This window comes from Zingiber officinale, chromosome 2A (assembly GCF_018446385.1).
Source record: "Zingiber officinale cultivar Zhangliang chromosome 2A, Zo_v1.1, whole genome shotgun sequence".
Taxonomy (NCBI): domain Eukaryota; kingdom Viridiplantae; phylum Streptophyta; class Magnoliopsida; order Zingiberales; family Zingiberaceae; genus Zingiber; species Zingiber officinale.
Window position 1 is genome coordinate 1617323 of NC_055988.1, and position 22604 is coordinate 1639926.

Genomic DNA, 22604 nt, shown 5'->3' on the forward strand with positions numbered 1-22604 from the left:
TTAGTTCTTCTCTTGTTAATCCGCATTGTAGAGTGTTGATTGCTTTATTTTCTGTTGACGCCTTCTTCTTCAAATCTGCTGTCCAGTCTTCAGGATCCAGTATATTCCCGGAAGTGTCCGCTGGAATTTTATAGGGTCTCGTAACGCTCATCCACTGGTCGAAGTCTGTTTTGAGGTAAACCTCCATGCGCTTCTTCCAGTACGAAAAATCGTCCCCGTTGAAGAGTGGAGGTCGTACTGTGCTGAAGCCTTCTTGTTGGGACATCCTGTACACAAGTAAATAACCAAAAAAAATATCCCAAGACTTGGTCTTGGATTAGTAGTGCGGGAAGAGAAAATAGTAGAAAAATCTAGATTGGTGTTGCACCAATTTAGATTTAATTACAACAAAAAATATTAAAAAAATGATAAACCAGTTTGGAGTTAAGTGTAAAACTGAAGACCGGAAAAAAAAGGAAAAAAAATTTCACCCCCAGTCTGATTGGCGGTTGCACCAAATCAGAGCGGTACCAACTCTGATACCACTTGTAGGACCGTTAGATTCGATAGAGGGGGGGTGAATATCGATTCGAAAATATAGAGTATAAGCGCAGCGGAAAATTAAAGTAGACACAGGGTTTTTTACTTCGTTCGGAGCCTGTGACGACTCCTACTCGAAGGCCCGTACTCCTTGAGTACTTTCGTTGGGCAATTCACTAGCAATTCGGATAATTACAATTTAAGTACAAAAAGATGGTAATGAAAAGAAAAAACAAAGCTGTACCGACATACAAGGAATTTAAAAGAGCGGGATCGTGTCGTCGGAGCTTTGTGATCGTCGTTGGAGCGTAGAGCAGCAGAGCAAGTAATCTCAGAGTTCTCAGATGTGAAACAGATGATCTTGAAGCTCCTGCCTGGGACTTCTTTTATATGTTGCTCCGGGCGCCTGGATTCCTTCCGGGCGCATGGAATGTGACGTAGCTGCTCGAACCGAGATGCTCCACGTGGCGACGACTTGGCCTGGATATACTTTGCTTTCCGGGCGCCCGGACCACCTTGTTCCAGAAAACTCCCTTTTCCTGCAAAACAAAGTTAGTCCGAGGCAATATATATCCTGCAAAATAGATTGTTAGCACATTTTATAATAGTATGAATTAGCACAAATAGTATGACTTAGATTCCGTCTTTCCGAGACCGGAATCTAGTCACGATCTCGACTTAGACATCTGAAATGGATCTAAGCCGGATCGACGCCTAATGTTCCCTTCCCGGGAACGCGTCCTTGCAGTCACTCCCCTCTAGTGACTTACCTCAGTTACCTGCCAGACGTCCGGTCAGCCCTTCGACCCGTCTGGACTTCTTGCCAGCTATCCGGTCAGCCCGTCGACCTAACTGGACTTCTTGCCAAGCGTCCGGTCAGCCCGTCGACCCGCTTGGACTTCTCGCCAGCTATCCGGTCAGCCCGTCGACCTAGCTGGACTTCGTGCCAGACATCCGATCAGCCCGTCGACCTGTCTGGACTTCTCCTGCACACTCGATCAAAGTGTCAGATAATAACAAAACTAACTTAACCTATTTGTCATTCATCAAAACCTAGGTTAGACCGTTAGTGCTACCCGCACCAACACTGACAACTCATTTTAATTAATGTTTTAGTCCAAGAGTAGTACCACTCAACCTTATTGTCGTGTCGGACTAAGTCCACCTGCAGGGTTTAACATGACAATTCTTATGAGCTCTTCTTGGGGACATTATCAACCTAGATTACTATAACACAGTTTCCTTCTATAATCAACAACACGCACTATAAGTAATATCATTTCCCAACTTATCGGGCCTATTGATTTATCGAACTAAATCTCACCCTTTGATAAGTCAAAAAAATAAATATTAAATATATGTGCTTGTTATTATATTAAGATTAAAAGCACACACTTCCATAATAACTAAGGTCTTGTTCTTTTATTAAGTTAGTATAAAAAGAACTTATCTTAAATGGTCCTGCTCAATACACTCAGAGTGTACTAGTATAATTTATCAGTCAAGATAAACTAATACCTAATTACACTACGACTATTCCAATGGTTTGTTTCTTTCCATCTCAGTCGTGAGCTACTGTTTATAATTTATAAAGAATTGATAACATGATCTTCTGTGTGTGACACCACACACCATATTATCTACAATATAAATTAATCGAACAACTACACTTAACTTATAAATGTAGATATTTGACCAACATGATTCTTATTTCTAAGTAAATGTTTATACAAAAAAATTAGATTTTTAGTATACATTCCAACAGGGAGACTTACCTTTAAAAACTGAGGAGCTAAGTCCCGGAAATAAGTGATATGTCCGACACATACATCCTGATGTCCTTTGACTTTGACTATCATCTCATTTTAACTTTAATTTTCATATTATCTTAACTATTAACTTTACATTATTTTCAAGGTCACTCGTAATACACCGTATCAACATACGTGGAGATTTCTAATACTCGGCACATCAGTCGCCATTTATACTTCCATGCACGACCCCATCAACGATAAAGATACATAAGCCACTCATGGAAGCTTTTTTTCAAGCCCATGTGAATATAGTGTCTTGCTAAGAAACATGATTTTCATGGGAGATACTAAGATAGAGCCTTCCTTTTCATATCGCTAAAGTCTCTTAAAGATTCTTTGTCGGTCGACAACAAGTAATAATGATGTTTGAATTGGAGGAGTCATCTAACACAAATCACTCATTATTTGTGAGAATCAAACTAGCTTGAAATTTAGTTCACTCATTCGATTTCAAAGATGTGGTCGAGTTAATCGAATCATGGAAGGTGTTCAAAAGGACAAAGAAAAGTAGATAGCAAAATAAAAGTTGCCTTTTGTTTTAGTCCACAACTTGATAATATTTCGTATGCCATATTAATTTTAAGAATAAAATGATAATTAATAATGTTAATTAGAATTATGTAGATGATCTAGTTTGAACTTGATTGTGGTTAAAGTTTGAAAGTAGACTTTCAAAATAAATAATTTAACGTAGAAGGAATTATCCATCTAATTATGTTGTTAAATAAAACTTTCTTTGAATATTTGAATGAAAAATACATTAAAAAAATAATTGGCTTAAAAAATTAAAAAAAAAAAATCAACCGAACATGTTATTAAAATATATTATCATCTTTGTATTGTTTAATTGTACAGATCAATCAAAACTGTCTTCCACAAACATGATGCAATGCATGATTATAAAATTATAATAATTATTATCTGTTGCTTAATAAAAAAGATTAAGTTGACAATACAGCTATATATACATATGATAGCTTATATATAATTAATAATTCACATTGCCCCTTTTAACTTTAAAATCGTTACACGCCAGAGATTTCAAGCCATGAAGGTAAACGCTACAGCAATTTGAAATTTTTAGAGGTTTTTTTTTTATTAATTTAAAATGTTTGCTTTTTGCGGTGAATTAAAATTTCTCCAAGTCAAAATCTACCATAATGTAGAAGTAATTTAATCAAAATTATTTTAGTATTAATTAAAATTAATATAATATGAAATAATTTTTTTAAAAATAAAATAATATTAATAAATGTTAGAATATTTTAACTAATATTGAATTAAGTTTATAGATATTAAGATATTAAAATAATTTTAGTCAAAATTAAGCTGAGGGACTTTATTTTCCATAACTGTATAGACATTCGACCTTTAAGAGTATCCACATTAGTTATCCTATTTAAAAACTTTATCTTAAATTTTAGATAGGTTAACTAAAAATCCTCTACATCAGTTATCCTATCCATTTCTTAAATTTAGATTTGATAAATAGTAATTCTCTAAATTTAGGGAATGAAACATCTATCCTAAAAATAAAATAATAATTTTTTTTAATCTCTCTTCTTCCACTCATTTCATAAATATAATAATAAAAAATTAGAAGAAAGAGAAGAAAATAATAAAAAAAAAAGGATGATAGAAATTTTAGGGTATTTGATATAGTGTGTAGTGAAAAGTGATTATCTAAATTTAATAAAGTGGGTCATTACCTTAAATTTTAGATATAGTAATCCTATTTAGTGTCATTTTAGTCAAAATTAATATGGCAAAAGGTGAGATTCTCTGGTACAACATCTTCATCAATTTATTTTTAGGTGAAAGAGATAAATCATGAATGACTACTAATCATTAGTACAATATAGTCGAGATGTGAAAAAAAATATAATTAAATACGTTAAATTTTAACTCAAATTTTATATGATAACTACGAGAAAACGTTATTTTAGTCAAAACTAAGTTGTTTAATGATATCGCACGAAAGAATTTTTTTTTACAAGCAATGTAATTTTCTCAATGTTTTGAGGGCATTTTCGACCTTCAAAGTTCAGAGACATAAATATGCGTAAGATTTTTTTAACAAGCAATGTAATTTTCTCATAGTTTTGAGGGCATTTTCGACCGTCAAAGTTGAGAGATATAAATATGCGTAAGATTTTTTTTTACGATCGGAGTAATTCTCTCAGTATTTCGAGGGCAATTTCGACCTTCAAAGTTCAGAGATATAAATAAGCGTCCATCGTCGATCGCTTCATCAAGGATCCGATCAATCTCATCCTTCGCCTTCCTCCTGCTCCATCCACAGAGTCGCCGGAAGTTAACTCGGCTTTCGTCGATGGCGAAAGTTTACCCGAGCGCCACCGCGTCGTCGAGGCCTTCTTTCTCCGCCCCGCCGGCGTCCTCCTCCGAGGCGGCGACGCTGACTGTGTGGCGGAAGTCGCTCCTCTTCCACGGGTACGGATTCACGGTCTTCGATTCCAAGGGTAATCTCGTGTTCCGAGTCGACAATTACGCCTCGGGCAGCAGAGCGGAGATCGTCCTCATGGACGCCGACGGGAAGCCGCTGCTAACGATTCGAAGGAAGGTAAGACAATCGCCCCCCTCGATTTCTTCGATTTGGTTGAATGACAAGACGAAAATCTGGCCTGTGATTCGCTTATCGAATTCGAAGTTCTTCAGATGCAATTTTTCTCCCCAAATTTCGATACAGACATTTCCCTGTTTCATCCCCAAATTCGTATATCGAATTCGATTTGGTTTATTAATATCGAGATAAATCTGATCTTCGATACCAAATCCGATTTCGAAGTGCTTTAGATGCGATTATTCTCATTAAACAACAAAATAAACAATCTACAAATTCCACCGCAAGCATTTCCCTGCTTCAGCCCCAATTTGTGCCCTAACAAATCTGAATCTCTAACTCGTGTTTCCATTTTGTTTGGGCGCAGAAGCTGAGTCTGGGAGACCACTGGCTGATCTACGAAGGCGAGGCGGCGGGCAAACCGCAGTTCGCCGTCAAGAAGCACGTAAACCTCATCGGGTCGAGGTCGCCGGTCCACGTCACGCCGTGTTCCCCCGCCTCCGAGTCCTGCCTCGGCTACGAGGTGGAGGGCTCCTACTCGCGGCGGTGCTGCGTCGTCTACGACGACCGACGGCGGCAGCTAGCGCAGATCAAGCGGAAGGAGGCGGCCGCGGGGGTCGCCCTCGACGCCGACGTCTTCCGCCTCGTCGTGGAGCCGGGATTCGACGCGGCCTTCGCCATGGCCATCGTCATACTCCTCGACCAAATGTTCGGCTCTCGTGGATCGCTCCTTCGAGTTTAGGAGAGGTGGAAGGAGGCCGATTAGAAGAAGAAGAAGCCCTTTTTCGATCTCTTCCTTGAGAGATCTTGTTCACTTTTTCCTTTGTGAGACTGTGCCGAGTCGAACTGGAACGCAAATTACTCAAACCCCACTCAAGTTAAGAAATAAATATCACACGCCCCGATTAAAACCAAAAAAAGGGAGAATTGAAAGGAAAATAAAAAAAAGTTGTAGCGAATTGCAAAATAAAGGGTTAATCGATCCCGTGGATCATGGGCCGTTGATCAGGCTCCCCAAACGGTGATCCCTTGCATCATGCGCTTGAACTCGCCGAAGTCCACCTGGCCGTCGGCGTTCCGATCGACGGAGCCAATCATCTCTTGAACCCGAGCGATGCTGCGCCCCTCCGGGAGCCCTAGCTTGGAGAGCACCGCCTGCAGCTCCGCCGCGGAGATGAACCCGTCGCCGTCCTCGTCGAACACGCGGAAAGCCTCCCGCATGTCCTCCTCCTCTTCCTCCTCCTTCTCCGCGGCCGCCGGCGGGCCGCCGAAGAGGGCGTCTCCGAGCGCGCGGTGGAGGGCCTCGAAGTCGGCGAAGGCGAGCCCGGCGCGGCCGGGGGCGACGTAGGCCTCGACGGTGGATCGGACCTCGGCGGGGTCGGAGCCGAGGCCGAGGCGGTCGAGGGCGAGCTCGATCTCCTCCACCGTGATCTCGCCGTCGCCGTTGTAGTCGAAGAGGTCGAAGACGCGGCGGAGGCGGAGCGTGTTGAGGCTCTCGGTGCGGAGGCGGAACGACGGCGAAGCCCGGCCGGGGGACGCCGCCGGATCGGTCAACTGCTGCTGGTCGGCGGCACCTTCCGTAGCCATCTGAAAAATTAGGGATCTGAGCTTTTGAGCGTGGAGCTTGAGCCGGAGGCGAGCTATTTATAGTGAGCGCTCAAAGCTGGGCATCCGCGTGAACTCCAGGAAGCTTCCTCTTTTCCTTGTTACACAATTATTTTCCTTTGTTACTTTTCCCGTTTCATCTTCTCAAATTCTACACCTTCATATTTTCCTCATACTTAAAAATCATAAACAAACATTAACGCTTCACGCGTTAAAACCACTGTAAATGCTCTAAGTCACAGAAAAAATAATATCTCTTTTCTAATTAATGGGATGACATGACCTATTAAGAAAAATGTCACAACTCATGAGCTATCCTATATGCTTTGTCAACTCATGTGATATCGAGATAGTTGGACTAATGAATTTGACTTGTTAAGTAGAGGAGTGTTGAATTAATAGGACGTCTGGTCGATAGGATTGGACTGAGAAGAGGCTCCGATTAACGAAGCTGAGAGGAGAGTCTGATCGGCGAGACTGAGAGGAGTGTTAGATCGACACACGAGAGGAGAGTTTGATCGGTGGAGCTAAGAGAAATGTCGGATCGATAAGATCAAGAAAAGAATATAATCGATAAAGCCAAGAAGAATAGAGGAGTCTCTCAAGACTAATCTAGAAATTTTATCAAGGAAGACAAATAGTCAAATATCACAAAAATATCAAATATTCAATGTCTTAGAATTTAGAAGTGAAAAATTTTTATAGGAAGACTATCGATAAAGATCATCTATGAAGAAAGATAATTCCTCTTATTCGAACATTCAGTTATAAGTTAATGGAGAGATTTTTAAAGGATATTTTATTAATTATAATCTATATGTAAAATTTTTAAAACATAAGGTAGTATAATAATTTCATATTAAAATATTTAAAGGGGGCAGCCCCTTACTCCTTAGGTCTCGAAACAACTAACCCGAATGGTGAAATGGTTTATCTTGGATAAGTCAAGTGGAGATGGTCCTATTCACTTATCTTGACTTTGACCTACATATATCTTCTTGATGGTAAAAAAAAAAAAAAAAAAAAAAAAAAAGACGAATACGCTCTCCCCCAGCGTCCCCGTCAACTCGTCCCAGGGCTAACACAGAGGAGGTAAATCACGGACGGCTACTAGCCTTTGGAATAGTGACTAACATATAAGAGAGACATTTACCTCGCTTTATCGAGATTCAAACCTCAGATTTCATTGATGACAACATCTCATGTGCTAGTCACTAATTCATCCAAGAGGAGGCATTTATCTTGACGTTGACCTACATATATGTTCTTGATACATATGGAGACGTCTAATGCCATCCACATCGTCATCTTTTGCTCTTCAGATCGTTCTGATTCTTGTGATAAAGGAAAGACACTTCTTTATCTCCATAGACAATATTTCAATTGAGTAGAAAAGTAGAATTAGATAGCCAATCTATTACATGTAAGACATTATTGATATTGCCGCGGTTCCCATCTCTGGAGAAAGAAAGAGGCACTCCGTTTCTGATGTGATTCTGATACAATGTGATTCCAATCTTTAAAGTGAGATAGTGATAAACACTTTAGACCACAGATGTCACATTCAAAGTGCTTTGGCATTTGTTCCTGTCAAGCCTTTAATTGGAGAATGAATTCCAGTAGAATTGTCATGGAAGATATATACCAATTTTTTCTAGACTACAAGATTCTCACATAGTCCTAGATTGGTATAAGATCGATTGTGTAGTGTTTGTTTCATGAGATTGAGGCTGTGGATCGTAGGGTCTAATGCATATTAGGCATGACCATGAGTTCGAATGTTTTTGAATTTTGCATTATACATAACTGTATCTATTAAGATATTCAACACTTATAATCCTTAAATTTAGAGATTTAAATGAACCAAACGGTTCGTGAGTTATTCGGAGTTCGGTTCGATAAAAAGTTCGTTCGAATTCATTCGTTTATCATATCGAGCCGAGCTCAGTTTCGAGCTCGACAATTTTATCGAGACGAGCTCGAACTTAAGGATATTCGGCTCGTGAGTTCGCGAATATGTTCGTTTGTAGGTTCACGAGTCAAAAAACGAGCCTTAAACGAGTCTTGAAACGCGCCTTAAATCGAGCCAAAAAATGAGCTCTAAAATGAGTCAAAAAATGAATTCTAAAATGAACCTTAAAACGAGATTTAAAACGAGTAAAAAAAATCGAACTTTAAAATGAACTTGAAAACGAACCTGAGCGCATGACGATGACTTCGAATGTTTTTGAATTTTGCATTATAGTAACTGTATCTATTAAGATATTCATTACTTATAACCCTTAAATTCGATTGCTAAAAGATTTGTAATAGATGGAAAAAATAAAAAAAAAAATTCCTTTCCCCCATCATTTGGGAGACTAATAATTAATCAGACAGATGGAAGTTGGAGTTAGGGATATGTTGTGCCTAAAAGAATGTTCATATATTTTCACAATGGTATGATATTGTCCATTTTGAGCCTAGATCCTTATGGCTTTGCTCTTAGGCTCTACCCAAAAGGCCTCATTGCCAATGGAGATATCATGCATCCTTTTAACCTTATGATCTTTTACCAAATCTTTCAATATGGGACTTTGATAGAAACCCAACAATCCTCCCCTCAAACGAAGGACCATAATTACTCTCATAGTCCGGGCCTCTCCACGAGTATCCGGTCATCCTGACCTACTCTAGGCCTCCCTACAAGCATCCGCGTCTCGGTCATCTTGACCTACTTCGAGCCTACCTGCGAACATCCGGCCACCCTGACCTACTCGTCTCACCGCAAGTATCCGGTCACCCTGACCTGCTCCAGGCCCCCCCCCACCCGCGCGCGCGCGCAAGTGCTCGATCATCCTGACCTGCTTCGGGTCTCCCCGTGAGCATCCCGTCACCCTGACATACTTGCCCCTGCAAGTATTCGATCACCTTGACCTGCTCCGGGCCTCCCCACAAGCATCTGCGCCCGGTCACCTTGACCTACTTTGGGCCTACCTGCGAGCATCTGACCACCCTGACCTACTCGCCTCACCGCAAGTACCCGATCACCCTGACCTCCAGGCCCCCCCCCCCCCCCCCCCCCCGACAAGTACTCGGTCATCCTGACCTACTTCGGGCCTCCCCGTGAGCATCCGGTCACCCTGACCTACTTGCCCCTTGCAAGTATTCGGTCACCTTGATCTGCTCCGGGCCTCCCCGTCACCATCCGCGCTCGGTCACCTTGACCTACTCCGGGCCTACCTACGAGCATCCGGTCACCCTGACCTACTCGCCTCACCGCAAGTACCTGGTCACCCTGACCTGCTTTGGGCCTCCCCTGCGAGCATCTGGTCACCCTGACCTATTTGCTTCCGCACAAGTATCCGGTCACCCTGACTTGCTCCAGGCTTTCCCGTGAACATCCGATCACCCTGACCTACTCCGGGCCCATCCTCAACTTCGTTCAAGGTCGCTTCACATGGCATCTGGTCTAGACCATGGCTCTGATACCATTTGTTGTGCCCAAAGAATGTCCACATATCTCCACAATGGCATGATATTGTCCACTTTGGGCCTAGACCCTCATGCTGATGGAGATATCATGCATCCTTTTAACTCTATGATTTTTACCAAATCTTTCCAATGTGAGACTTTGATTGAAGCACAACAATCCTCCCCTCAAACGAAGGACTACAATTACTCTCATGGTCCGCCCCCCCCCCCTCCCACCGCGCCGCCGCCGCGAGCATCCGGTCATCCTGACCTGCTTTGGGCCTCCCCGCAAGCATCCGCGCCCGGTCACTTTGACCTACTTCGGGCCTACCTGCGAACATCCGGCCACCCCTGACCTACTCGCCTCACCGCAAGTACCCGGTCACCCTGACCTGCTCCAGGCCCCCCCCCCTCCCGCAAGTACTCGGTCATCCTGACCTGCTTCGGGCCTCCCCGTGAGCATCCGGTCACCCTGACCTACTTGCCCCCTGCAAGTATTCGATCACCTTAATCTGCTCCGGGCCTCCCCGCCAACATCCGCGCTCGGTCACCTTGACCTACTCCAAGCCTACCTGCGAGCATCCGGCCACCCTGACCTACTCCAGGCCTCCCCACAAGTATCTAGTCACCCTGACCTACTTGCTTCCGCACAAGTATCCGGTCACCCTGACCTGCTCCAGGCTTTCCCGCGAACATCCGGTCACCCTGACCTACTCCGGGTCCACTCTCAACTTCGTTCAAGGCCGCCCCACATGACATCTAGTCTGGACCATGACTCTGATACCATTTGTTGTGCCCAAAAGGATGTCCACATATCTCCGCAATAGCATGATATTGTCCACTTTGGGCCTAAACCCTCATGGCTTTGCTCTTGGGCTCTACCCAAAAGGCCTCATTGCCAATGGAGATATCATGCATCCTTTTAACCCCATGATCTTTTACCAAATCTTTCAATGTGGGACTTTGATTGAAACCCAACAGGATGGTAATGGGTCGGGTTCAGATCGGATTCTATATCCTCCGTCCCCATACCCATCGGATATAGGATCTCCGATGGATATACTCATACCCATTAAATGATCGGATATCTTCTATAGTTATAATTTTTCTTCTTTCTATCAACTATTATCATTCAACAAAAATATATTAAAATTAATCACCTATTAAAATATATATATATATATAATTAAAAAAATAGATTAAATATCTATATAGTCTTCTTCTAATATCAACAAAAATTGTAAGTTGATTTTAGAAAAAGAAAATTTTCTTTAATATATGTATATATATTATTTAATCAGGTATTCGAATTGGGTATCGGGTATTGATAGTCCCTCCATATCTTTCTCCATTCGGATCGGATGTTGAATCCTCTATCGAGTTCAGATGAAATTGTCATCCCTAATTGGAGTTCGTCAGTCATATAATTTAATAAGGATAAGGATCAGTGTTGATAGGTGATGAGTTGAATTGAGAAAGGCTTGTAATGAACTTTACTTTTTAATATTATCTCAAAGATATATAATGAAAAGTTACCGTGCTCATCTGTGCGCGACAGGGAAGGTCAGCCGACACAGGACGTCCAAAAGTGATTCAGATGCCCTAAAGTGTTGAGAGTAGCGCATGAATCACGCATGAGGCGGTGAGCATGATATCATGTGGTAAAAGGCGAAATCGTTCGTCCCCAGTGCCCCTCCGCACCCGACCCAAGGGCATCATGAGGGAGGTAAATCACAGCATCCTGAGCGAGCATGTGGCAGGTGGGGTGAGGTGCACAGGGACCGGAGATTTATACCCCGATTACCCCGAGTTTCGACCCCGCGACCTCATGTTGTAAGCATCTCATTACATACCAACTCGGATGACCTGTGGAGTTAGGTGAGCATGATATCAGATGTGGTGGATAGTGGAGGTCTCCATGTAGCAAGATCGATTTAGAAGTTAAGTCTTTGGTCAAAAGTGAAGTAGAGTTGTAAGTCAGGCGAGTTGATGTTTTTGAATTTTGCATATTATATTCTATCTATTAAGATATTCAACACTTGTAACCCTTAAATTTGATTGTTAAAAGATTTTGCAAAGAAAACAAAAGAAGAAGAAATCTCTTCCCGTTATAGCGCCCCATCATTTGGGAGACTAATAATTAATCAAGCATATACAAGTTTGGAGTTCGTCGTACAATTTAATAAGGAGACTTTTTATCAAATCAAATAGATATGTGACGAGTTGACTTGAGAAAGGCAATTTTACTTTTTAATATTATCTCAAACTCTGATATATATATATATATATATATATATATATATATATATATATATATATATATATATATATATATATATACCGAGCAACAATTTAATAAGGATCAATGTTGACTTTTTATCAAATCAAATAAATATGTGACGAGTTGACTTGATAAAGTCAATTTTACTTTTTAATATTATCTCAAACTTTGATATATATATATATATATAAAAGTTTGATATGATGGCCAAGTTACTTCCACACCTCATGTATATGACTGAGATGAATTGGAATATCCCAAAATGATTTGGATGCCCCGAGTGACTTTCGATAGATGTGACGAGTTGCTCCAAGCTGAGATTTTATATGTGACGAGTTGCTAAACATAGTTGTTAATATTAATCTTTGTAAGATTTTTAGGAATGGGTAAGAAGAATGGATCTTCTAAAGTCGCATGAAAATAGAAACAGTGTGATCCTTTAGATACATGTCAAGAAAAATGAATTACAAATAAAAATGAGGTATAGGAGTCTCATAGAGAGGGGCGAAACTAGGGCTAGAAGTCGGTAGAAAATCCTATATGCCTGGAGAGGAGGCGATGGTGAGCATAGGCGAGAGGAACAACGAAGGAGAAACTTTGATGCCCAAGCCTCGGTACCCTAGCTTCGCTGCGAAGCTTCCCCGTCGAGGGAAGAGGACACCGCATGGCGAGGGAAAGCTACGCTGTGAGAGGATGCGACGAGTGTCGCGGCGAGGATGCTGAGCACAGAGAGCGTCGCGAAGCTTGGCGGCCAAGAGAACTTGTCATGGCGAGGACGACGTCAGGGTGACGAGTTCGGCTCTGCCCTAGCTTCGTGAGGGAAAGCTTCACTCTGAGAGGATGCGACGAGCGTCGCAACGAGGATGCTGAGCACAGAGAGTGTCGCCGTGAGAGGATGCTAAGCACAGAGAGCATCGCGAAGCTTCGCGGCCGATAGAACTCGTCGCGGCGAGGACGACGTCAGGACGACGAGTTCGGCTCTACCCTAGCTTCGTTTCGAAGTTTTAAGTAAATCCAATATTATGTTTTGTGAAGTGAAAAGTCAAAGAATCCACGTCTGCAGTGTCAGCACAGGAGTTGTGCACAGGCGCATTTTCGAAGTCCCGTAGGGTAACAGGATTATATATATATATATATATATATATATATATATATATATATATTTGATATGATGTCCAAGTTACTTCCGCACCTCATTTATATGACTCAGATGAATTGGAATGCCCCAAAATGATTTGGGTGCCCCGAGTGACTTTCGGACATTTTGATTCATCTCAATCCTGGAAAATGAAATGTGGAAGTGAGTCCGGCGCCATATCAACTCCCTATTATAACTTATGATTATTCTATAAACAAACTCTTTTTCATATTTCTCTTCCACGGCAATGGAGCAGTGCATTTGTTACCTCACCGAGCTCGTGAAGGAGCGCAACACCCAAAAGGCCGTAGAGGGCAGCTTCAGTCGCCATGAATCCATGGCCTGAGATGCCTCCTTAATGAGATCACAAAGCATAGAGATTCGCCAGGTCCAAGATGCCTCCACGAGTTCAATGTAGTAGTAAAATACCTAAAAGAACAATAAAAGAATCAAAGTTCAAAACTTAAATGGAACAAATATATGTTAGGTTGCATGGTTTACAAGTTTCTATTATATAATTTTTGCATTACCTCTCGCACATGCTCAATTTTTATTTGCCATTTTGGGCTATTTAGCATGAGCACATCTGGTAACATTACATGCTTGTAACACATCATTTGAAGCTACAGATATGCACAATCCTCTTATTTACAAATTAAACATTTTTTATGCTCAGATACATGCTGAAAATATTCTATGGCCACTGAAGGCGAGGCAAAATACCATGTATAATGCTGACAAATAGGCACATATATTCATCACAACAATATTGACATGAGCTGCAGCGAGAGATAGAGCTGTATCGAATGTATCAGCAGCAGGAAACAGGCCTGACAGGTTACAGTTAGAACATCAGCATCGCATCTGAGGAACCTGCCGATAGTATCCTGGGAGATGAGTACCCGACAGTGTTAGTGAATCCTGCTGATGCCTGAACTAGAAAAGTTGGAAGAATAGGCTGGTAGATCCATCCGCAAATGACCGGAGATCTGCTGTTTTAACCAGAGCCCTGCACAATGGACATGTCCGTTCTCTCTCGAACCTGAGAAGGATGCAAATGTAATTATTAGAAGCGCATCGGGAGAGGACGTGTTCCTTGTTAGTAGCTAAGAGAAAAATACTGCATTAACGAGGAAAACATTTGGGAAGCAAACTTATAAAAATATAATGTTCGGTTGAATTCTATCAGCCAAGTCAACTCATAAATAAAAATAATAATAATAAATGGCAATGCAATTCTGAGAGATGTCTACATTACAGAATACGAAGCACAGGGCAGGCATGAAAGGATACAAAATGAACAGACGAGAGAGTTTACCATTCAGAGACACAGTCCTCACAGAAAATGTGTTTACATTGAAGTGAGATAGGAGCATGCATTTTCTCTTGGCAAATGGTGCAAAGATCACCAGCTGCAACTACCTGCATCAATTCCATGACATGAGAATATATCAAAATTTTCATTGTCTTCATATCACAATGAAATTCTTATGTGACTTTATAGTTAATAATTAAAGTATTTAAGGATAGACACAAATGCAAATTTTTTAACAAACTGATGTCTCAGCGACAGGATGTAATTTATGGTTAAAGCACTAACCGAACTAGATATGGTCGTCTATGGCAGTTCAATGTTGTTTCAGTATATAACAGTAGTGCCTTAATTATTTTCTTGCTTGCAGGGTGGTTCTCATCCACTTCCCTTTTCTATTTAATGAAACTGGATTGCCCAAAATTGCTTAATGAGTTGTGTGAAAGGGTGTAAACAAGTTGAGCCGCTTGCGAGCTATTCGGGTCTCTATTCGAACAAAAGTTCAATTAAGTTAACGAGCCGAGCTCGAACCTGATTTCAAGTTCGAAAACAATATCGAGCCAAGCTCGAGCTTAATAATATTTGGTTCGTGAGCTCGCAAACATGTTCGTTTAGAGGCTTGCGAACATGTCCGTTAAGAGGCTCGTTTATATATATATATCTTAATAATTATAATAACTAAATATCTTAAACGTACTCGAATCAAGCTCGTTTAACTTTTAAACGAGTTATTTTCAAACAGAGTTCGAGCCATTTGCGAGCTATTTAATTTCATTACAAACCGAGCTCAAGCTTAAGAATTAAAGCTTGAATCAAACTCGAGCCAAGCTCGAGCCTCTTGCTATTCGGCTCGGCTGAACTGCTTAAAACTCAGTATTCCAACTGGTAAAGGAAATGGAGTTCATGATTTTGTTGGACCCCATGGTAGTTTTGATGTGATCAACCAAGTTGGTTAGGTCCTGCTGTGTTTGATCTCTGTGTCTGAGTGTGCAAGAGCTTAGGAACACAGGAAGTCGAGCAGAAGACGCAGCTAGCGAGAAGGACGGCACGGGAAGGGAGCCGACGGGTTCAGTGCGTCCGAAGGACGAGAGCTGCGGAAGAGTACTCCGGTGGGCGTGAAGAGTGTGCGCGGCGCTCGAGGGACGTTAAGCCGGGACGGAAGGCTGCTTGAGGAGAAGGCCGGGAATTGGTTCGGGTGAGCCCTATTCCGGTTGGCCGCAATCACCCAAAAGAACGGAGCGTCGGAAGCTGAAGAAACCAAGCTGGAAATTAGGCTACCAGCTTGGAGGCGCCTCCAGCAGGATTGGAGGCGCCCTGGACTTCAACCCTGTTGAAGGCGCCCTCAACAGGTCAGTTTTGACCGTTTGCGTGCGGATAAAGTTTTATCCGCTGACCGAGCTGAAGGCGCCTTGAACCTTGTTAGAGGCGCCTTGGACCCTCGGGATAGACTTTCCAGGAGCTATAAAAAGGCCCCTGGAGATAGGAATTCAATAACAACTCAAGCAATCAATCTGTAAGCAATTCCTAGCAGTAGTTCTGAGCAATTAGAGTGTAAAAGGCTTCTCCGCCTTCAGAGAAGGAGAATTTTCTTAGTGCGCTTTTCACTGCCCTGGATTAACAACCCTCTTGGTTGTAACCAGGTTAAACTTCTGTTTCTGTTTTTATTTTCTGTCTTTATTATTTTACTACTGCATTTATTCTGAGTTGAAATCCGAGGAGGGTAGTTTCATTTTTGTTTACAGCAATTCACCCCCCTCTTGCCGGTCTCCGCTGCACCAACAGATTTTCCAATAAATTATCAACAAGTTATTAATCAATGTCTCTAATGAGGCACATGCAAAAAAACCCATTATCAGTATCCAATTCTTGCCTTTTTTTTTCCATCTCATTTTTCACTTTGTTACTTTTCCTGTTTGATTTCCATCCTCTCTTGTTTTCTACTCTGAACAGAATGCAGCAGTAGCACTATAAATTCAACTCGATGACAAGTTACCTAGGGTCCCGACTATTTGGGGCTTCGTACCTCAATCGAGTTGTATGGGTAAGGGAGCTAAGCATTCAAGAAAATATCACTTAAACCAGGGTAAAACTGATCAAATATCTAATATATAGCAAAGCATTTGGCAAAGAATGCCCCACAAGAACACACACCAATCAGAATCAGATTATAATAGGTTTTCATATAGTACAAATACTAAAATTTTACCTGCTCTGTAGTTGCATAAGAACCATAATATATTTTTTGTGATAGGGCTTTCAATGCAGCAAAAAATGATTGAATCTGCAAAAAGAGAATAAACAATATGGTATTGTTTCTAAACAAAAGTGAAGAGTAATTGTTGGATTTATAAAAAAGTACCAAATTCAGCAGACGAGATACTAATTTCATAAAAGAAGAACAACATACTTTCTCAATGACTGAAGTCAACTTGAAAGTCAGGTATAGCCCTGTAGTGAGGGATGAGAACAGGCTCCCATATTCCTTGTTCAGGAAGAACCGGTACCAAACAGGTGTTGGCAAGAGAGAGCGGTATAGTAGCAGGAAGTATTCAACAAGCGTTAACAATTTCCCCTGAAAAGAAATAAAGAAACAGTTAATGTTGTGCTTCACCTAAAGCTGATGTGCATCTTGAGCTAAATACATCTATGAGGTTACTTAATCACCAAATACTGTATCAAGCTTAGCAATTTCACATAATTACAAACTTGGATTGAATATTCATGTACAACTATTAGATTATCAAATATATTCCTATGTATGCATAGAAAGGAGATCATACAAGAGGTAACTAATAACAAGCCTTGCCATATTTATAGTCTCATGTTGTGGATGACTATCTCAAGGTCAAAGTATGCTTTTCCACACCAATACTTTATATGTTCAGATGATAACTCAACATGATCCTCACAGTTTGCGTTAAAGGTACTAATGAGATTTGTTAATACAGATACTTCCAGTAATGACGGAGAGAATGGCACTAGTACACCTAAGAAGACTTGCAGAGAGGATACTAGTATTCAGAAGTTGGAACTAAGTTCGAAGTCAATAAGAAAGACAACTCTATTCAACTTTGTTTCCAAATTCACAATAAATGATATAAAGATCCATACAAAGTGGAACAGTCAAACCACACTTCAAGTTACAAAGCAGCTCTACTTTGAACACCATTCAAATAATAACAGTTAATACCATTAATATTCTTCTAGAGATTATTTGTCACTTGTTAGCATGGTATCTTATCTAAATATGTACAAGCTACTTGAAGAAAAATTATAGACATATTTAAGAAGAACAATTTCAAACGAAACATGCTGGATTACCTGCTTTCGATAGTTATGCCCTCTACTATTTTTGTAGCAGATCAACAGCAAACACTTAAGAACCATGGCTACCTGACGCATTAAAATATCTGAAATGTGTGCAACAGGTCAAGATAAGTTATCACTCCAGGTGATAATTTAAAGCAAATGTTAACTACCCAATAGATCTCTGAAACTTAACAAGAAATCAGTAAAGGAATAATTAAATCTTGAAAAATACCAATGAATACAAATCAAAATTTAAAAAATTGATTGCTCTTAATTTTTTTTCATAGTGAATGCATGTATTCCTAGGCATTAAGGTTCTCTTTAATAATGAAAAGTATAAAAGTTGAGAGAAAATATGTTTGCAATTTGTAATTATAACAAAAACACCTTATATGTAAGACTCCTAGAACACCTACTAACTAAATACCGCATCAGGAACTAAACCAATAACCATATAACTGTAATTTTTATAATTCTAACTCAAATAAAAAAGTTAAAAATCTCTAGTATTCTTATTTACATAAAATAGAAAATATCTCGTGGGGGCAAAAAGAAAAAGAACTTGAGATATTTGACAAAGAAAAAGAACTAAGATATTTGACAAAGAAGAGGATAACACAACACTAATACAACAATTCAGGAACTCTGCTGATGTAATGCCTTAGATTGATCTTCAACAAGTTGAAGGCTCGCCGAAATTATGATTTCATCTAATTTTCACATGGATACAGTTTTCTATGGTACAATCTACTCTCATACCTCTCTAAAGTTTCAATAAGATTTTGATGTTAGCGAAGATGGAGGGACAATAGAAAAAGGAGAGAGATTAAGATTCCAATATCTACTCTTATGGTGAGGTAGTTGAGAGAAAAAGATATTGCAAGTGAGATTAAGACTAAATAATCTTTACAAATGCATCTAATAGGGAGTGATAAAAGCATTGTGGGCATAAGTGAGATTAAGGTTTTAACATTGTCTAAGAGGGAATAAATATTGGAAACAGGCTGAGTTTGGTCAATTTTCTCCAGAAGTAACAAAGACACTATAAATCATATATACAAAATGAACTAAAGATGAACATTTATGGTGAAAGTCAAATCTTGAGTTTGTTGTACTTACTTGAAGCAAAGAACTTTATTTTTTTCAGGTATTTGTATTTTTAATCGAGCTGATATTGATTTGATTCTTTTTTTCCTAGTTTTCGCTAATTGTTTAAGTGGGCCTCTTCTTTTAAGGGCACAACTGGAACACTAGGCTTAAGACTAAACTTCTTTTTCTTTTTATTTTTTCAAATTTCCCTAGTGGGCTTGGGCTACTAAGCCTAAACTTTAGACCAAGTTTGGGCCTGTTTGATAGCCGCGTACCAAGGTGCTAATACAAAGACATGGAGAGAAGGGGACATAGCAAGGAGCATAGGGCACTCCGTCACATCAAACTCTCAACTTCCACCTAAGACATTTGGAAGAAAATGTCAAACCTTGTTTAACCCACTAAAATACTATGACACCAAGTTGAGAGGAAAATTTGTGTATGGTGGTGTTGTATTGGGTTCATTAAGAGATAACAATAACACCATATATGCAAGGCTCAAATATAACACCCAATAACTATATAATGGATGTTCAACTTAAATCATAACCATGTAACTATCAGTTACAACAACTCTGACAAAAACAAATACAATAATGAGATAGATTTGCATGACTAAAGAAACTGGTACAGTGGAAGCAAGTTAATGTATATGGCATCTTAAAAAAAGTTTACATTGTTGAAAAGTAGAAAATTTGATCAGAGTAAATTAGTCTATTATGTAACTAGGATGAAGTTTCATCCAATTCATAACACTAGGAAGATAGAAATCAGTGTTGCATATACCATTGACCACGATGATAAAGATAGCGTGCCAAAATGGTGGTATTTCTCTCGGAGGTAGCATGATCAGTGGGTACAGAAGATCATCATTCCTGTACCACCAGTATACTCCGAATATATGAATTATGAAGATGAAGGTAATCCCAACAAGAACATATATTTTTCTCTCACCCTGCACAAACCAAAATCAGAACATCAAGTTCATTGCAGAAAATTCTTCATATGAAAAAAATCCAGATATAAGCAATATACTCAAAAAGTGAAACTTGACAAAAGATTTTCATTATATCCAATGTTCAATTCTCCCTTAGTTAGGCTTCCTAATTATCATTTATATTCCAAAATTACTGGAGGCAACCAAACATTCCAAGTACCAATATAGATCTAGAAACAAAGCTTGGATAAATACGCACTTTAATTTTCTCATGGAACACTATTAATCTATTATCTATCATTAATTTGCATGTGGCCACAGTAGATTGTTAGTTCAAAGAGTGTCAACAGTGGGATCAGGTCTATATACCTTTAAAGCAGTCTGTTTTCTCAGAATATCATTAGACTTGAACATCACTGCGGCAATCCAAATAGTTACGAAGAAACCTGTCAGGTTGCACAAAGGTAAAATATCGTATAGGAGAAAACATAAAATATATGGTCTTTTCAGTCAGTCTAACAGACATGACAAGCCTATTTGAAGAAGGTTTATTTTATAAGGATTTGAAACTACGGTAATAGATTACTACAGTTCACAGCTTGTAAATATTGGGCGCATACTCCGATAAAAGACGACGTTGTAGAACACTCCGAGTGAGCAGGTAACTTGCTGAATGGAAAATTGATGAGCAAGAAGGTATCATCTTGTGTACCCAAACTATCATACGCTTTGTCCAAATACATCAGCTTAAGGCATGGAGTGTTGATATTTGATAGGGATGATAAATCAACTCAATGAAACAAACAAAAAAGACAGAGAATGATCGAAATTACTATCTCTCCTGATATAATCCAAAGAATCCCCTGGAAACCAATCAATACTATCACATAAGCATAACCGCATGGCATCTCTTTCACAAGTTTTATTAAATTTTAGAAGATAGCACGTGAGCTTATGAAATGAATCAGCTCATGCAGAGATTGAACTCATGGACATCACAGTGGAGAAAAAAAATTGGAAGAACGGATGTTGATACTTGATAGTCATACCTTGCAAGTGCTGTCTGATGAAAACCACCAAGAGCAATAGCGAGAATGGTAGTATCTGTTCGATCCACCTTGCTATTTGCTGTATATCATATCTCTGATACACAGAGTCTCTAGTAGTGCCTCCAGTGGCGTTCGCCTCTCCATCCACACTCCTACCACCGGCGGAAGAGAACGACGCCGGCGATGAAGATGCTGATGAAGCCGACTCACCAACTTCATCGCCACTCCCTTCACCTCCTACTTGTCTTCCCGGTGAGGAAGAAATGGACTCAATGGGAGAACCAGGACCACCGGAACCCCCGTCTGTCCCAGTTCCCGCAGCAGGAGGCAGCGGCACGCTCGCCCCCGCTCGCAGACTCTCCTGATCTCCCGCTCCAATGATCCGAATCGCCACCTGACCCTCGCTGCCGATAGATGCCGCAGGCACACCGTTGGTCCGTCCGGAATCACGGCCTATCAACGCGGACGCCTCCGAGCTCGCCTCCTCCGCATGACCCGCCGTCGTGCGCAAAATCCCCAAGTGCTCCAACGCATCCGAAAGCCGCGCGCGGATGAAATTGGAGGGAGTGAGCTGTAGACTGTACCTCCTCGACGAGCTGTCGCTGGGAGAAGCAGACCGGCTCCGTTGGGATCCCAAACTTCCGCCGGAGGACTCCATCGGCGATCAAATTGGAGCAGTGAAACCTCAAAACAAAACTTCGACGACTGAGTCTGATCGACGGCAAGAGGGTTGAAGAGAAGCCTTCAACGATCTCGATCGAGATCGGAGGAGGAAGACGATGGTAGATGATCTTTCAAACGTAGAAGATGCGTGAGGATCGGGTCTCAGCAGGTGACATCTCCCTTTTTTTTTTTCTTTTTCTTCCAATTTACACGAACATTTCGACAACGAGGTACGAATTTAGGTACGAGAAGTTACAGTCTGAGAGAGCGTCGGCAGATATTTTTTTTTTATTGCCTTGCCTCATTTAACGGAATATTTCGTTAATAGAGAAAATTACATTTTACCCCTTGTAGTTTTCAAATATCGTCCCTTTGCTCTCTCCTATTGTTTTAAAAGAAATATTATATAGTTTTTTGAAAAAAAAATATTCTACCCTATAAATATTTTTTAAAGTGACCTATAATTTTTATAATCAAATTGAAAATGTACCAGATATTTTTATTCCGTTGTGCATTCTAGACAAATGGAAAAAAATATAAATGGAAATAAATCTTTTCCTCTAACTGTTTATTTATCTTGATTGAGAAAAGTAGATATATATGGTATAATTTTTATAATAAAAAATGATATATACATCATTTTTTTTTGGTATATGACATAATTTTATGGGTTAGAAAGGGTACATTTATTATTTTTTTGGTATATATAGTGTAATTTTATGAATGGAAATGGATACATACGTCTTGTTTTCCATTCACGTCTTTCAATTTGATTTTGAGATGATCGATTTTAGCTTCAAAATTATCTGTTGATTGATTATATTTCTCTTCCTTCTTAAAAGTTTAATGAAGTA

At 40.2% G+C, this 22604-nt stretch overlaps 4 protein-coding genes across 4 annotated transcripts; 1 reads left to right on the forward strand and 3 right to left on the reverse strand.

The window, feature by feature from the left end:
• Positions 1-4589: 4589 nt before the first annotated feature.
• LOC122040472 (protein LURP-one-related 8-like) lies at positions 4590-5804 on the forward strand. Its single transcript, XM_042599796.1, has 2 exons — positions 4590-4914; positions 5282-5804. Exons 1-2 carry the CDS (start codon positions 4666-4668, stop codon positions 5654-5656), a joined length of 624 nt encoding a protein of 207 aa, XP_042455730.1. The 5' UTR covers positions 4590-4665; the 3' UTR covers positions 5657-5804.
• On the reverse strand, positions 5773-6546 carry LOC122040473 (probable calcium-binding protein CML27). Its single transcript, XM_042599797.1, has one exon. The coding sequence runs from the start codon at positions 6499-6501 to the stop codon at positions 5920-5922; it is 582 nt and encodes a 193-aa protein (XP_042455731.1). The 5' UTR covers positions 6502-6546; the 3' UTR covers positions 5773-5919.
• A 6880-nt stretch (positions 6547-13426) lies between these two features.
• Positions 13427-14030, reverse strand: LOC122040475. The gene is made up of 3 exons (XM_042599799.1): positions 13922-14030; positions 13660-13820; positions 13427-13533 (listed from the first exon to the last, which is right to left on the reverse strand). Exons 1-3 carry the CDS (start codon positions 14006-14008, stop codon positions 13434-13436), a joined length of 348 nt encoding a protein of 115 aa, XP_042455733.1. The 5' UTR covers positions 14009-14030; the 3' UTR covers positions 13427-13433.
• LOC122040474 (RING finger and transmembrane domain-containing protein 2-like) lies at positions 14024-22004 on the reverse strand. Its single transcript, XM_042599798.1, has 8 exons — positions 21088-22004; positions 20408-20484; positions 19888-20056; positions 18025-18113; positions 17111-17275; positions 16910-16984; positions 14710-14813; positions 14024-14433 (listed from the first exon to the last, which is right to left on the reverse strand). The coding sequence occupies exons 1-8, from the start codon at positions 21743-21745 to the stop codon at positions 14328-14330; spliced, it is 1443 nt and encodes a 480-aa protein (XP_042455732.1). The 5' UTR covers positions 21746-22004; the 3' UTR covers positions 14024-14327.
• Between the last annotated feature and the right edge of the window lie 600 nt (positions 22005-22604).

What these genes read in the sequence shown, in the direction of transcription:
- LOC122040474 (XM_042599798.1), bottom strand. Translation starts at nt 21,745, where the DNA reads ATGGAGTCCTCCGGCGGAAGTTTGGGATCCCAACGGAGCCGGTCTGCT. An exon ending in GAAAACAGACTGCTTTAAAG is followed by an intron (nt 20,057 to 20,407) that starts GTATATAGACCT and finishes TGGTTTGTGCAG; the next exon opens with GGTGAGAGAAAAATATATGT. An exon ending in GAGGACTGTGTCTCTGAATG is followed by an intron (nt 14,434 to 14,709) that starts GTAAACTCTCTC and finishes CATCCTTCTCAG; the next exon opens with GTTCGAGAGAGAACGGACAT.
- LOC122040472 (XM_042599796.1), top strand. Translation starts at nt 4,666, where the DNA reads ATGGCGAAAGTTTACCCGAGCGCCACCGCGTCGTCGAGGCCTTCTTTC. An exon ending in TGCTAACGATTCGAAGGAAG is followed by an intron (nt 4,915 to 5,281) that starts GTAAGACAATCG and finishes GTTTGGGCGCAG; the next exon opens with AAGCTGAGTCTGGGAGACCA.
- LOC122040473 (XM_042599797.1), bottom strand. Translation starts at nt 6,501, where the DNA reads ATGGCTACGGAAGGTGCCGCCGACCAGCAGCAGTTGACCGATCCGGCG.
- LOC122040475 (XM_042599799.1), bottom strand. Translation starts at nt 14,008, where the DNA reads ATGATGTGTTACAAGCATGTAATGTTACCAGATGTGCTCATGCTAAAT. An exon ending in AAATTGAGCATGTGCGAGAG is followed by an intron (nt 13,821 to 13,921) that starts GTAATGCAAAAA and finishes TTGTTCTTTTAG; the next exon opens with GTATTTTACTACTACATTGA. An exon ending in TCCTTCACGAGCTCGGTGAG is followed by an intron (nt 13,534 to 13,659) that starts GTAACAAATGCA and finishes TTCATTTTCCAG; the next exon opens with GATTGAGATGAATCAAAATG.